We start from the raw sequence: 15,462 nt of genomic DNA, 5'->3' as shown, positions 1-15,462 counted from the left end.
CAGTGCATTCAACAAGTAGGTGTGTTTGTTTCTTCAGGAGAACACAAATGAAGATTTTTAACTCAACCGTTGCTGTGTGCCAGTCATATAATCATGTGAATGGGTATAAATTCTATGAGAGCAAAACAAACTTGCTTAGACAACATGCACAAAGAGTCCTGTGGCTCATGACGACACACTGATATCTTAAGACACAAAACGATCAGTTTGTGTGAGAAATCGAGCCGTATTTATATCATTTTTTACCTCAAATACAACGCTTTATCCAACAGCCTGGAACGCGCTTCACTACCGGTAAAGAAGGTCAATATAGACCTTCTTAGATCTGGATAGACCTTCTTAGATCTGGATAGACCTTCTTAGATCTGGATAGACCTTCTTAGATCTTGATAGACCTTCTTAGATCTTGATAGACCTTCTTAGATCTGGATAGACCTTCTTAGATCTGGATAGACCTTCTTAGATCTTGATAGACCTTCTTAGATCTTGATAGACCTTCTTAGATCTTGATAGACCTTCTTAGATCTGGATAGACCTTCTTAGATCTGGATAGACCTTCTTAGATCTTGATAGACCTTCTTAGATCTGGATAGACCTTCTTAGATCTGGATAGACCTTCTTAGATCTTGATAGACCTTCTTAGATCTGGATAGACCTTCTTAGATCTGGATAGACCTTCATAGATCTTGATAGACCTTCTTAGATCTGGATAGACCTTCTTAGATCTTGATAGACCTTCTTAGATCTGGATAGACCTTCTTAGATCTGGATAGACCTTCTTAGATCTGGATAGACCTTCTTAGATCTGGATAGACCTTCTTAGATCTGGATATGGGATATACGAGCCAGAGCGTTGCTATTGACCTTACCGGGAAGCGTTGTATTTGAGATAAAAAATGATATAAATACAGCTCGATTTCTCACACAAACTGATCGTTTTGTGTATTAAGATATCAGTGTGTCGTTCATGAGCCACAGGACTCTTTGTGCATGTTGTCTAAGCATGTTTTTTTTTTTTTGCTCTCATAGAATTGTTACCCATTCACATGCATTATATGACCTACACACTGCAACGGTTGAGTTAAAAATCTTCATTTGTGTTCTCCTGAAGAAACAAACACACCTACATGTTGGATGCCCTGGGGGCAGATAAAAAGCAGATAAACATCAGAGTCTCATTTTTTTGTGAACTAGCCCTTTAATATGCAGTGTAACATTTTGAGTGAGATGTCCAGACTTTAGCTTTAATGTCAGCAGCACTCTAGTACAAAAGCAATATGTTCCTATAATCTTAAAATGTCTAGATCAGCCTCTCACGAGTGTCAGCGTTGAGTCTCAGTGTGAAGTGCGAGTCTTTCCTGCGGAGCGAGCGAGCGGGTCGGATTGCAGACCCACCCAGTGACTCAGGCCTCACTTCCTCCTCTCCTCTCTCTGAGGAAGGATATGAGGTCTGAAGGAGGAGCGGCTGCTGCTTTTCTTAGAAGGAGACGTGGAATAACCCAACGCTACACACATCAACACCATACATTGATCACAGCGATTTTAACATTTCCACAACCCTATTTTTTTGTAGGTTTAAAGTTTTAAAGGTTCTCCCAAAAATGTAGACTCTGTCATTAATTCCTCCTGTGGTTGGCCAGCCGTCAGACCTCTGTTCATCTTCAGACACAGATGAAGATATTAGTGTTGAAATCCGATGGCTCAGAAAGGCCTTCATTGACACCAATGTCATTTCCTCTCTCAAGACCCATAAAGGCACTAAAGACGTCGTCACAAAGCCCATCTCACTACAGCGGCTCTACAATCATTTATGAAGACACCAGAAGAGTTTTTGTCTACAAAAAAACTAAATAACAACTTATATAGTGATGGGCCGATTTCAAAAACAAAGCTTTGAGCCGTTATGAATCAGTGAGTCGATTCATGATTCGGATCGCGTGTCAAACTACTGAAATCACGTGATCGCAGCGATCAGAATCATGAATTGATTCACTGACTCATAACGGTTCAAAGCTTTATTTTGAAATCAGCCATCACTATAGAAGTCGTTTATTTTATTTCTTTGAGCACAAAAACTATGTTCATCTGTGTGGAGATGAACGGAGGTCTGACGGGTGTCCCGCGACATCAGGGTAATTATTAATGACAGAATTTATATTTTTGGGTGAACTAACCCTTTAAACCTACAAAATCAGATATAATCACTGATTCTTGAGACATTCTTTGAAATAATATTTGAACCACTGTAAGATTCCTTAACTTTTAAAATTAGTGTTACACTCCTATGGCCGACTTTCTTTATAAAACAAATGGTAACACTTTACAATAGTTTCGTTTTTGTTAGCATTAGTTAACATGAACCAGCAATGAATGAACAAAACAGCTACAGGATTTCTTAATCTTATGTTAATCTCAACATTTGAGATATTTTTTATATCTGTATATCTTATATCTTATAAGTTAGCATGAATGCACTGTAAACGAACATGAACGTGTGCGTGTGTTATCACTGACAGGTTATTGCTCTCTGCTAGTTAATGCATTACCAGATGAGACCTCATAGTTAAGTGATAACAAAAAATCTATTGCCTAACAAAACATAAAATAATGCAAGCAAGTCACTGGGCAACATTACTTAGGCTACATATAAAGAAACTACACGTGCCATGGGCAATTACAATGAAGTAGCCTCCGCACGGATAATGAGGAAATTATTTTAATAAAAAAAAAAAAAAATGCTAGTTATTAATGAAAATAATTTTTAAAAATGTTGGGTATTGACACATTTCACGATTCAACCTTGATTCAATATTGATACTTTGGATGTATATCAGGTATAATACAAGGAAAACAATCACTGAACTAATGCTGCAAACTATGGGAGTCATCTGTAGACTATAAGGCCGTGTGTCCACCAAAGCGTTTTTTCACGCTGCTGGCCGGCGTTTTCAATTGTTTCCAATGAGAGCGCCGCGTTTTTAGAACGCCTGGAGCGCAACGAGGAGCTGAGCGGGTATTTCACGATTTCGCTCAGCGTTTTTAACTGGTCGCCGAGAGTTAAAGAATGTTCAACTTTGACTAAAGCCGGGTGCACACTGTGCGATTTTGGCCACGATTTGGCCATCTGAGACAAATTTAGCAAATCCTAAAAGATTCCTCAGATCCTAGGCTAAAATCTGACGTCTTTGATCGTTAGTTTGACATGTTCACCGGCAGCCGATTAATGAGCGCTGCGATCAAACTTTACCTCAGACGAAATTCTGGCAGTGTCAGAAGATTTGGCACACAATCCTGCAGTGGGACTTCTCCTACGACGACCGTCAAATATCTCCGTTTTTCAAGACAAACCATGACCAAAACGAGAGCTAGAGATTTCTTTGTAGCCAGCATTTCAGTCCCGCGTGTAATGCAGCTCACCGTCACCGAACGCGTCATTCATTGATGATATAAAACTTCGGACGAGTTTTCTTGTGTGCGTCCGTTTTTTGCTCGCCTTCACTATCATGCAGTCTGACATTAATGTCAACTGAGATCTTACAGTGTGACATGGCGATCATGTTCGTACAGTCTGACAAGGGACATTTGCAAAGGATTTTGAAAAATCGCACCGTGTGCAGGACCCATAAAACGCAGCGCTCATCACTGTCACGCTTCACTCAGCCGTCCAATCACAGTGGAGGAGGGGCGGGACTAATAACTTACACTACACAGACCAACCGCCACATTGTGCGTGTCGTCATCAGATGAAAACAAGCAATAATAACAAAACAAAATGGTTTAAAACAAAAGCCAGAGCAAATACTTTACATTGGATCTGCAATTTTATATAGAATCAATACAGAAACAAACTACCTGTGAAATTAGAAAGACCTCCGCGGATTTTCCGTATCATAACAAGCAAAGAGTCTCACCTGAAGAAAAAAAACGCTGCCTGCCAAAACGCTCTCAAGCGCTCCCAGCGAGGCGTTTTCTGCTGAGCTAAAAACGCTCTGGTGGACACACGGCCTAATACTATAATACTGAAGCTGAAAATTATCAGATTTGTAGACAAACACTTAAATTAGACTCGATGTTTTTTTCTTATTACATTTAACATCTAATGTTAACTTTACAATCACATAATCATATTTATACTCTAATAGTTTTTAAAAAAATATATATAAATATTTAAATGGTGGCTGTCAAAAACTTGCCAGATTAATTCAAACATGCCTTAAATATTGAAGAACATTAAAAACCATTGTTTGCTAGTGGTTCTACTGCCGTCTTTCTGCGGTTGAAACACTGAGCGATTTCATGTGACATGATCTGGATTTGGGTAATGCCGAGTTCACACCGCCTGATTTTGACTCGCCGACAGGTTTTGCGAAATCGCAGACAAATATACTGCCGCACGATGGCCGATCCATCGCTCAGTGTGAACAAAACAGAGTTTATGTGAGAGGTTTTCATTCATCTACTATAAACAGGATAGACTCATCGATTCGATATCGGTTGGTAAAAATAAAATAACAATTTTTACCCAGCCCTAATTTTTAATTTTGCAGTAATAGTAAACCTCTATAATATTACTGCTCCATAACCTCATCGCTGGTTAATCTGCGCTGAACACCCGTGAGCTGGAGCGCTAGCAGCTCTGAAACACTGCAAACAAACCCAAAGAACGCACAACGTTTTATTACAATAGTCTATGCTTTCTGGGGGTGTAAGCCGGGCTTGACATTAACTTTTTTGCTCAGCAGCCACCGTGGCTAGTGGTTTTCCAAAGTTACTAGCCACTCAGCATTTTCACTGGCCACAATTTACGGTTTTGAAATTACATTTTATATGATTAAAGTTGACTTTGGCATGCTTAAATGACTTGATTTTGAAGATTTACAACCCTTTCAAACTTTCACACGCAGTGATCGCCCAAATCAACACTACATTGTACATCAGCTGGGATGACAGGTGGGCAAGGGCTGGACAATTACAGCAAATTACACACTAAAAAATTCTAGGGCCTAAATTAATTTAAAAGAAACTTTTTTTTTCCAGATAACAGTAGATTTGTTATATATTTATTTAACATCTGTAGTTGTTTCAGATGACAGACAGGTATTTAATTGGGCTGCTGAATGGATGGATAATATTCTGACACACATCCAGTTCTTACCCACCTGTGTTCATTCGCAATTCTTCACACACGATGGACATTTTGATGTGTGTGTGTGTGCACGTGTATTTGATTATTCAGGCAAAAGGAGCAGTGTTGGGCAAGCTATTTGGAAAATGTAGTGAGCTAAGATACCTTCATTAAATGAAGCTTCACTACACTGAAGCTACGCCCCTGGGAAATGTAGCAAAGCTAAGCTACAGCAACTCGACAAAAGTAGTTTACTACATCTAAGCTACTTTTTATTTATTTGATTTTATATTGAACCCACTTCATTCATATCAATGCTATCTCTGTGATCAATACAGTTCAAGCAGATAGACATTTTTCAGTTATTCAAAAATTGGTGAAATCAATTTGGCAACAAAAACGTGTAATCCGTAATATTAACAAAACCAGATTGTGTGTGTGCGTGTGTGTGTGTGATAGATTAGAGTGCGTGCGTGGGTTTATGATATGATGATAGATTTTGTCAAATAAAAAGGTAAAATGCTCATGATGTGACTGGAGATTCATTCATGTCCTCATATTGAGGTGGCAGAGGCTGATAAACTGTGTGTGTGTGTGCGTGTGCGTGTGTGTGTGCGTGTGCGTGTGCGTGTGCGTGTGCGTGTGCGTGTGCGTGTGCGTGTGCGTGTGCGTGTGCGTGTGCGTGTGCGTGTGCGTGTGCGTGTGCGTGTGCGTGTGCGCGTGTGTGTGAGTGAGAGGTAGGTTAAATGAAACCACGCATCTCCTCCATTTATTCACAGAGACAGAGAAACATGCAGGATTCATATTTAAACAGTTAGTATATATCACGATTTGATATCCACTGCCCAACGCTTTATTAATCAAAACCCATTCCGTATAATGATAAATTCAGTTTCTAGGAATGGATTCTGTCTGCGTTGAAATGAATCCTTAAGAGAGTTTAGTCCAAGAGTAGCGAGTGACCATTTGATTTGGTTTGTTGGTCTTTTGTTGTTAGATAAACATTAAAACGCAGACAGCAGCGCAGCAGGAATATTACAGTATAATCTTGGGTTATGCAGACATTATACAGCTCAGTGCCTTCACACAGTTCATTACTACACCATCGGTTTGGGATATCAGCCTTTTTATATATGATATGCTGATGGCTGTAAATTGATCAAAAATCGGCGGCCGATACATCCCTAATGTCTATGTATATTTGTCTCCTGTATTTATGTAAATGTGTGTGTGTGTGTGTGTGTGTCTCAGCTGGTGAAGCTCTGCATCGGGATGATCGACGCTGGGAAGGCCTACAACACCGCCAACAGGCAGTTTGTGAGCGGGATTCGGGAGCTGGCCCAGCAGTCCGCCAAAGATGATGTCATCGAGGTGAGCACGCAACAGCCAATCAGCGGCGAGCAGCCGAAACCCACGGAGCCTGATGGGGCGGTTTAAAGACTGACGGGAGTATAGCGAGCCCTCAACGCCTGCTTGAGTCGTGTTCACACAAACACTTTGGCCGCACTCCAGCATTGCTAGTCTCTGCGTCTCTGCTTTCCTGCTGCTCTGAAATGTCCATTGTGGCCGCTCCATTGTAGCATGAAAACATGGCAGTGTGTTTCCTTGAGCATGCTCCGGGCGTGGTAAACTCCCTGCTGTTTCAGAAAAAGATTTTGTTTAGTTTTTTGTTTTTAGGTAAACTTTTTTAGGTAAACATTTTTTTTTTTTTTTTTTTTTTGTGGAAAACATTTGTTTATTTTATTTTTTAAGGTAAAAGTTTTTGTCTAATTTAGGGTTTGTTTAAAGAACATCTCCGGTGAGAAATGCCCCTAGGGGTAATTAACAGATGGTCAGCGAGTAGATCGTTCTCTGGGATGCGTTTTCATGACAATCGAATGTAAAGAGTTTTATCTCTAAACACAGATTAGCTTATAATGCTTGTCTATGGGGCACAGGGTAAGGGAAATTAAACCACTAGTTAATACCACTGTACACAATACAACTTTGTAAGAGTACAAACAGTTTAATAAGAAGATGCTTTATAAAGGCGTTCACGGACAGGCGCCATCTTGGAAAACCGTCTCGACGAGTCGAGTCACGAGCGCTGTGCTAAGTGAGCTGGTCCATAGGAATTAAGTTTGTGAAATCTAATTACATGGACATTTTAATTTTTATTCATTTATTTTCTCTGTCGCGTTCAGTGCTTTCTTCCGGAAACAACGGCCCATATGAGATTCACAGTCACAGTTCATCACTTAGCACAGACCTCGTGGCTCGACTCGTCGAGACTGTTTTCCAAGATGGTGCCTGTCCGTGAACGCGTAATGCACTGTCTTTATAAAGCATCTTCTTATTAAACTGTTTGTACTTTTACAAAGTTGTATTGTGTATAGTGGTATTAACTAGCGGTTTAATTTCCCTTACCCTGTGCCCCATAGACAAGCATTATAAGCTAATCTGTGTTTAGAGATAAAACTCTTTACATTCGATTTTCATGAAACCGCATCCCAGAGAACGATCTACTCGCTGACCATCTGTTAATCACCCCGAGGGGCATTTCTCACCGGAGATGGCCTTTAAGAAAAGTTTTTTTTTTAAGTTAGTTTTTTGTTTTGTTTTAATTTTTTTTGTTTGTTTGTTTATTTATTTATTTATTTTTGACGTTTTTATTTTTTTTATTTAGTTGTTTAGTTTTGATTTTATGTAAACATTTTTGTTTAATTTAGTTTTGTTTTTAGGTAAACACTTTTAGGTTAGCGTTTTTTTGGTTGTTGTTGTGGAAAACGTTTTTATTTTATTTTTAAGGTAAACTCTTAGGTAAACTTCTTTGTTTAATTTAGTTTTTTTTTTTTCTCTTTTTTGAAGAAAATGGTTTTGTTTTATTTCGTTTTTTGATGTACATTTTTGTATCATTTAGTGTTTTTGTTTTGTTGGACCTTGTGATTTAAATATAACCGCAGTGTTGTTTTGTGTTTGTTTTTCTGTTGTTCTTGTTTTTGTATCCTCGTGTCTTGACCCCTGTGTAAAGTTCTCTCATTTCTTCACAGTCCAGTCTTACCAAGTTTGCAGAGAATCTTCAAGAGATGATCAACTATCACACGGTGAGGGAATCTGGGCAAAAGGCTTTTGCTATATTGCATTATTATTTCTGACTTCTTCTTCACCCCCATCGTTTTCGAAATGCGTAGCTTAAATGTGCTGAGAGGAGAATTTAGACATCAGGAGAAAGGACCACAGTTATCTGACATGAAACAAACGGTTCCCTCTGTAGTCTACAGCTGTCGATTCAGCTATGATGAGCCTTATTTAGTTATAAATGAATGTTTTAGGGAGCTGAACTGAATCTGATTCAGGTTATGAGCGCCTGCTATAGGCTTATACATTGAGCGCTGCTGTACATGTGAAGTCAGGCTTGTGACGCCCCAGATTGAGCTTGTGTTCATGTTCTGGTGTGCAGTGTGTGTCGTGCCTTGTTTCTGATGTAAAGGATCATTCTGTGATGTTCATGGCTCAGCGTTTTAGACTGGACTCTGAGTCAGTCTTTACGTCTGTGGTGAGGTCAGCTGACTTGTGGTTAAAGTCCTCATGAGCTGGAAGTGAAGCACATGATCTTAAAGCACAAATACATCACACACTGCATCCGTTTCACTGGCTTACAATGACACAATTTATGCCTTTAAAGTTGAAATATGTGGACAAATGTTCACTGTACCTACATATGGAAATATAAAGTGGAAATATAAATGTAATAAAAACAAATCCAAGTATGTCGAGACATTAGGCTGAGCAAAAAAACACTTGATGGATTGTTTGTAATTCTTTTAATATTTTGACAACCTTTATTTGTTTAACATGATTTCATTATTTAATGCAACACAAATGATATGATGAATCATTGTAGCATTTGTTTTATTGTCTTTATGGTGTCTAAAAATACATGTGTTGTATTATTGTATTAAAATATAGCTGTCAGTGTTTTGTAAAACAGTAGAAATACAAAAATATCTGAAATGTTGTATTTGCTCCATTACAGTAATGAGAAGAAAATAAGGCGATTTGTTATTAAAAAAAATGTCAGGTTTATTTTTTATGGTTATTTATTTTATATATATATTTTTAAATATAAATCATTTTATATTTGTGTTTTTTGCAGATTTTGTTTGACCAAGCTCAGCGAGCAATCAAATCTCAACTCCAGACGTTTGTGAGAGAGTGAGTGTCACTTGTTCTCTTATTGCTTCGGTTATTAATACAATGTGGAGTATTATATTATCAGGCGACTAATATGGCTTTTCAGAAGCTGATGCCTATATCTAGAGCAATGGTCTACATAATTAATAGTAATGTTTCCAAACTCTCTCTCTATATATATTTATGTATGTTTAATGTTTTTGAAAGAGTCGATTCTGCTCATCAAGCCTGCGTTTATTTGACCATAATACAGTAAAAACTGATATTGTGAAATATTCCTCCAGTATTTACACCAGTTGTTCTCTGTGTGAATATAGTGAAGTGTGATTTATTCCTGTGATCAAAGCTGAATTTATCATCATTACTCCAGTCTTCAGTGTCACATGATCCTTCACTAATTCTCAAACACACACACTCACACACACTCTCACTTACTTTCTCTCTCTCACACACACACACACACACACACACACACACACACACACACACACACACACACACACACACACACACACACACACACACACACACACACACACACACACACACACAATCCCACTCGCTTTCTCTCTCTCTCACACGCACACACACACACTCCCACTCACTCCCACTCACTTTCTCTCTCACACATGCACACTCGCGCACACCACACTCGCGCACTCACTCACACTCTCTCTCACACTCTCACGCACACTCTCACACACACTCTCACGCACACACACACACCACACTCACACACACTTACTCACACTCTCACTTACACCACACTCACGCACACTCTCACTCACATCACACTCACTCACTCTCATTCAAACCACACTCACACACTCTCACTCACACCACACTCACTCACTCTCATTCAAACCACACTCACACACTCTCACTCACATCACACTCACTCACTCTCACTCACACCACACTCTCACACTCTCACTCACACCACACTCACTCACTCTCACTCACACCACACTCACTCACTCTCACTCACACCACACTCACACACTCTCACTCACACCACACTCACTCACTCTCACTCACACCACACTCACTCACTCTCACTCACACCACACTCACACACTCTCACTCACACCACACTCACTCACTCTCATTCAAACCACACTCACACACTCTCACTCACATCACACTCACTCACTCTCACTCACACCACACTCTCACACTCTCACTCACACCACACTCACTCACTCTCACTCACACCACACTCACTCACTCTCACTCACACCACACTCACACACTCTCACTCACACCACACTCACTCACTCTCACTCACACCACACTCACTCACTCTCACTCACACCACACTCACACACTCTCACTCACACCACACTCACACACTCTCACTCACACCACACTCACTCACTCTCACTCTCACTCACACCACACTCACACACTCTCACTCACACCACACTCACTCACTCTCACTCTCACTCACACCACACTCACACACTCTCACTCACACCACACTCACACACTCTCACTCACACCACACTCACACACTCTCACTCACACCACACTCACTCACTCTCATTCAAACCACACTCACACACTCTCACTCACACCACACTCACTCACTCTCATTCAAACCACACTCACACACTCTCACTCACATCACACTCACTCACTCTCACTCACACCACACTCTCACACTCTCACTCACACCACACTCACTCACTCTCACTCACACCACACTCACTCACTCTCACTCACACCACACTCACACACTCTCACTCACACCACACTCACTCACTCTCACTCACACCACACTCACTCACTCTCACTCACACCACACTCACACACTCTCACTCACACCACACTCACACACTCTCACTCACACCACACTCACTCACTCTCACTCTCACTCACACCACACTCACACACTCTCACTCACACCACACTCACTCACTCTCACTCTCACTCACACCACACTCACACACTCTCACTCACACCACACTCACTCACTCTCATTCAAACCACACTCACTCACTCTCATTCAAACCACACTCACTCACTCTCACTCACACCACACTCTCTCACTCACACCACACTCACTCACTCACTCACTCACTCACTCACTCACACACACCACACTCACTCACTCTCATTCAAACCACACTCACTCTCACTCACACCACACTCTCTCACTCACTCACTCACTCACTCACTCACACACACCACACTCACTCACTCTCATTCAAACCACACTCACTCACTCTCACTCACACCACACTCACTCTCACTCACACCACACTCCCGCACACTCACACACTCTCACTCACACCACACTCACTCACTCTCATTCAAACCACACTCACTCACTCTCACTCACACCACACTCACACACTCTCACTCACACCACACTCCCGCACACTCTCACACACTCTCACTCACACCACACTCACTCACTCTCATTCAAACCACACTCACTCACTCTCACTCACACCACACTCACTCACTCTCACTCACACCACACTCACTCACTCTCATTCAAACCACACTCACACACTCTCACTCACACCACACTCACACACTCTCACTCACACCACACTCCCGCACACTCTCACACACTCTCACTCACACCACACTCACTCACTCTCATTCAAACCACACTCACTCACTCTCACTCACACCACACTCACTCACTCTCACTCACACCACACTCACTCACTCTCATTCAAACCACACTCACTCACTCTCACTCACACCACACTCCCGCACACTCTCACACACTCTCACTCACACCACACTCACTCACTCTCATTCAAACCACACTCACTCACTCTCATTCAAACCACACTCACTCACTCTCACTCACACCACACTCCCGCACACTCTCACACACTCTCACTCACACCACACTCACTCACTCTCATTCAAACCACTCTCACTCACACCACACTCTCTCACTCACTCACTCACTCACTCTCACTCACACCACACTCCCGCACACTCTCACACACTCTCACTCACACCACACTCACTCACTCTCATTCAAACCACACTCAATTCAATTCAATTCAATTGTGCTTTATTGGCATGACATACATGGGTACATATTGCCAAAGCATTTCACAAAGCAAAACAGAAACATACATCAAACATATTCACATTTATATTTATATATACAGATAATAAGCAATACATATATTATTAATCAGGATGTGTTCACTCAGTACATCTCAATTTGTGGCATTTATAGATATGCTGTGCTATATAAGTGGAAGCAGGTCCTTCACCGAGTAAGACCTTCAGTTTTTCGTGATGGTGTAGTGACTGGAAGTCAGGGATAATGTGTTGTATTTGCCCATCCAGTGAGTCTCTTAGGGCGGTGTATTTATCACAGTGGAGGAGGAAGTGTGCCTCTGTCTCCACGGCTCCTGATCTACACTCTCTACAGATACGCTCTTCTGTGGGCAGCCATGTCTTCTTATGCCGCCCTCTTTCTATGGCCAGCGTGTGGTCACTCAGCCTGTACTTGGTTAATAACGCTCTGTGTGTTGTGTTTCTGACTGAGATGAGATAGTTAGCCAGACTGTACTCTCTGTTTAGTCCCAGATAACATTGGAGACGGCTTTGCTCTTTGGTTTGATGTTTCCAATGCTGCATATACGCCTCTCTCTCGTTTTTCATGATTTCTTTGATTTCTGCAGATTTTACAGGAGCAGTGGTATACGCTTTGTTCATCAGTTCTGACACCATTACACAGAGATGACTGTTCTGGGTTTGTAGGGCTTTAAACTGAAGATCATCTTTAGAGCTTGAGTGTAGGTGGATCCAGAACTTCAAGGCTCTTTTTTTAATGGCTAGATTAAGGGGCAGTCGGCCCAGCTCCGCCCTGCATGCGTTGTTCGGTGTGTTTCTGTGGACGTGGAGGATGTTTCGACAGAACTCTACATGTAGGCCTTCTACAGGGTGTTTGTCCCAGACCTTATGGCTGAAGTTACTCGCTGGGCCCCAGACCTCACTTCCGTACAGTGCAATGGGCAGGATGACGCTATCGAATATCTTTGTCCAGATTCTAATGGGGATGTCTATTTTAAATAATTTCATTCGTATAGCGTGCAGGGCTCTGCGGGCTTTTGCAATTAATGTTTTAATTGCTAATTTAAAGTTTCCAGTGGGTGTTAGAACCAGACCAAGATAATTATAATGTAAAGTGTGTTGAATTGTGCTGTTGTTTACAGTAAATATATGTTTATGTTCCAGATTTCTGGGTTTCTTCTGAAAAATCATGATCTTAGTTTTATGGGAGTTGACTTCTAAGGACCAGTCCTGGCAGTATTTAGTTAAGATGTCGAGGTTTTTCTGGAGGCCTTCTGGTGTTTTAGACAGAATTAGTAAGTCGTCTGCATACAGTAAATATTTGACTTCTGTGTCAAACAGTTGAAGTCCTGTACTCTCTGATTGGTCCAATAGATCTGCCAATTCATTAATATAAATGTTAAATAGAGTTGGGCTGAGGCAGCAGCCCTGTCTGACCCCTCGCTGTTGGGAAAAATATTCTGTTCTTTGATGACCAATTTTTACTGCACATTTATTTTTGTTATACATGTTTTTTATCAAGTCATATGTTTTTCCCCCAATACCACTTTGAATGATTTTATAAAACAATCCTTTATGCCAAATGGAATCAAAAGCCTTCCTGAAATCGACGAAGCAAGCAAATATTTTTCCTTCCTTCTTTTGGTGTACATGTTGGTTTAGTAATGTGTGTAGTGTGTGAATATGATCAGTGGTTCGATGTTTGGGGAGAAAGCCAATTTGAGATTTGCTGATGACATTGTGCTGATTTAAGAAGGCTGAAATCCGGGAGTTGATTATAGAACAGAATACTTTTCCCAAATTGCTGGTTACACAGATTCCTCTGTAGTTATTAGGATCAGTTTTGTCTCCACTTTTAAAGATGGGAGAGATGAGCCCTGTATTCCAGACCTCTCACTCACTCACTCTCATTCAAACCACACTCACTCACTCTCACTCACACCACACTCACTCACTCTCATTCAAACCACACTCACTCACTCTCATTCAAACCACTCTCACACACTCTCACTCACACCACACTCACTCACTCTCATTCAAACCACACTCACTCACACCACACTCTCTCACTCACTCACTCACTCACTCTCACTCACACCACACTCCCGCACACTCTCACACACTCTCACTCACACCACACTCACTCACTCTCATTCAAACCACACTCACTCACTCTCACTCACACCACACTCCCGCACACTCTCACACACTCTCACTCACACCACACTCCCGCACACTCTCACACACTCTCACTCACACCACACTCACTCACTCTCATTCAAACCACACTCACTCACTCTCACTCACACCACACTCCCGCACACTCTCACACACTCTCACTCACACCACACTCACTCACTCTCATTCAAACCACACTCACTCACTCTCATTCAAACCACTCTCACACACTCTCACTCACACCACACTCACTCACTCTCATTCAAACCACACTCACTCACTCTCACTCACACCACACTCACTCTCACTCACACCACACTCACTCACTCACTCACTCACTCACTCTCACTCACACCACACTCCCGCACACTCACTCACACCACACTCACTCTCACTCACTCACTCACTCACTCACTCACTCACTCACTCTCACTCACACCACACTCACTCACTCTCATTCAAACCACACTCACTCACTCTCACTCACACCACACTCACTCTCACTCACACCACACTCACTCACTCTCACTCACACCACACTCACTCACTCACTCACTCACTCACTCTCATTCAAACCACACTCACTCACTCTCACTCACACCACACTCACTCACTCACTCACTCACTCACTCTCATTCAAACCACACTCACTCACTCTCACTCACACCACACTCACTCTCACTCACACCACACTCACTCACTCACTCACTCACTCACTCTCACTCACACCACACTCCCGCACACTCTCACACACTCTCACTCACACCACACTCACTCACTCTCATTCAAACCACACTCACTCACTCTCACTCACACCACACTCTCTCACTCACTCACTCACTCACTCACTCACTCTCACTCACACCACACTCCCGCACACTCTCACACACTCTCACTCACACCACACTCACTCACTCTCATTCAAACCA

The 15,462-nt window shown here is 41.7% G+C and overlaps 1 protein-coding gene across 5 annotated transcripts in view; it reads left to right on the top strand.

Moving 5' to 3' along the window:
* The window catches only part of LOC137040614 (arf-GAP with coiled-coil, ANK repeat and PH domain-containing protein 2), a 90,913-nt gene that overhangs the window by 35,560 nt on the left and 39,891 nt on the right, over window positions 1-15,462 (top strand). For all 5 annotated transcript variants that reach the window (XM_067416389.1, XM_067416392.1, XM_067416390.1 and 2 more), the window contains exons 3-5: window positions 6,377-6,496; window positions 8,155-8,208; window positions 9,261-9,319. In XM_067416389.1, coding sequence (XP_067272490.1) covers window positions 6,377-6,496; window positions 8,155-8,208; window positions 9,261-9,319 — 233 coding nt within the window. The remainder of the gene's footprint in view (window positions 1-6,376; window positions 6,497-8,154; window positions 8,209-9,260; window positions 9,320-15,462) is intronic.

Source organism: Pseudorasbora parva, chromosome 14 (assembly GCF_024679245.1).
Source record: "Pseudorasbora parva isolate DD20220531a chromosome 14, ASM2467924v1, whole genome shotgun sequence".
In the NCBI taxonomy this organism is placed as follows: Eukaryota; Metazoa; Chordata; class Actinopteri; order Cypriniformes; family Gobionidae; genus Pseudorasbora; species Pseudorasbora parva.
This window is presented reverse-complemented; position numbering and strand designations above follow the sequence as displayed.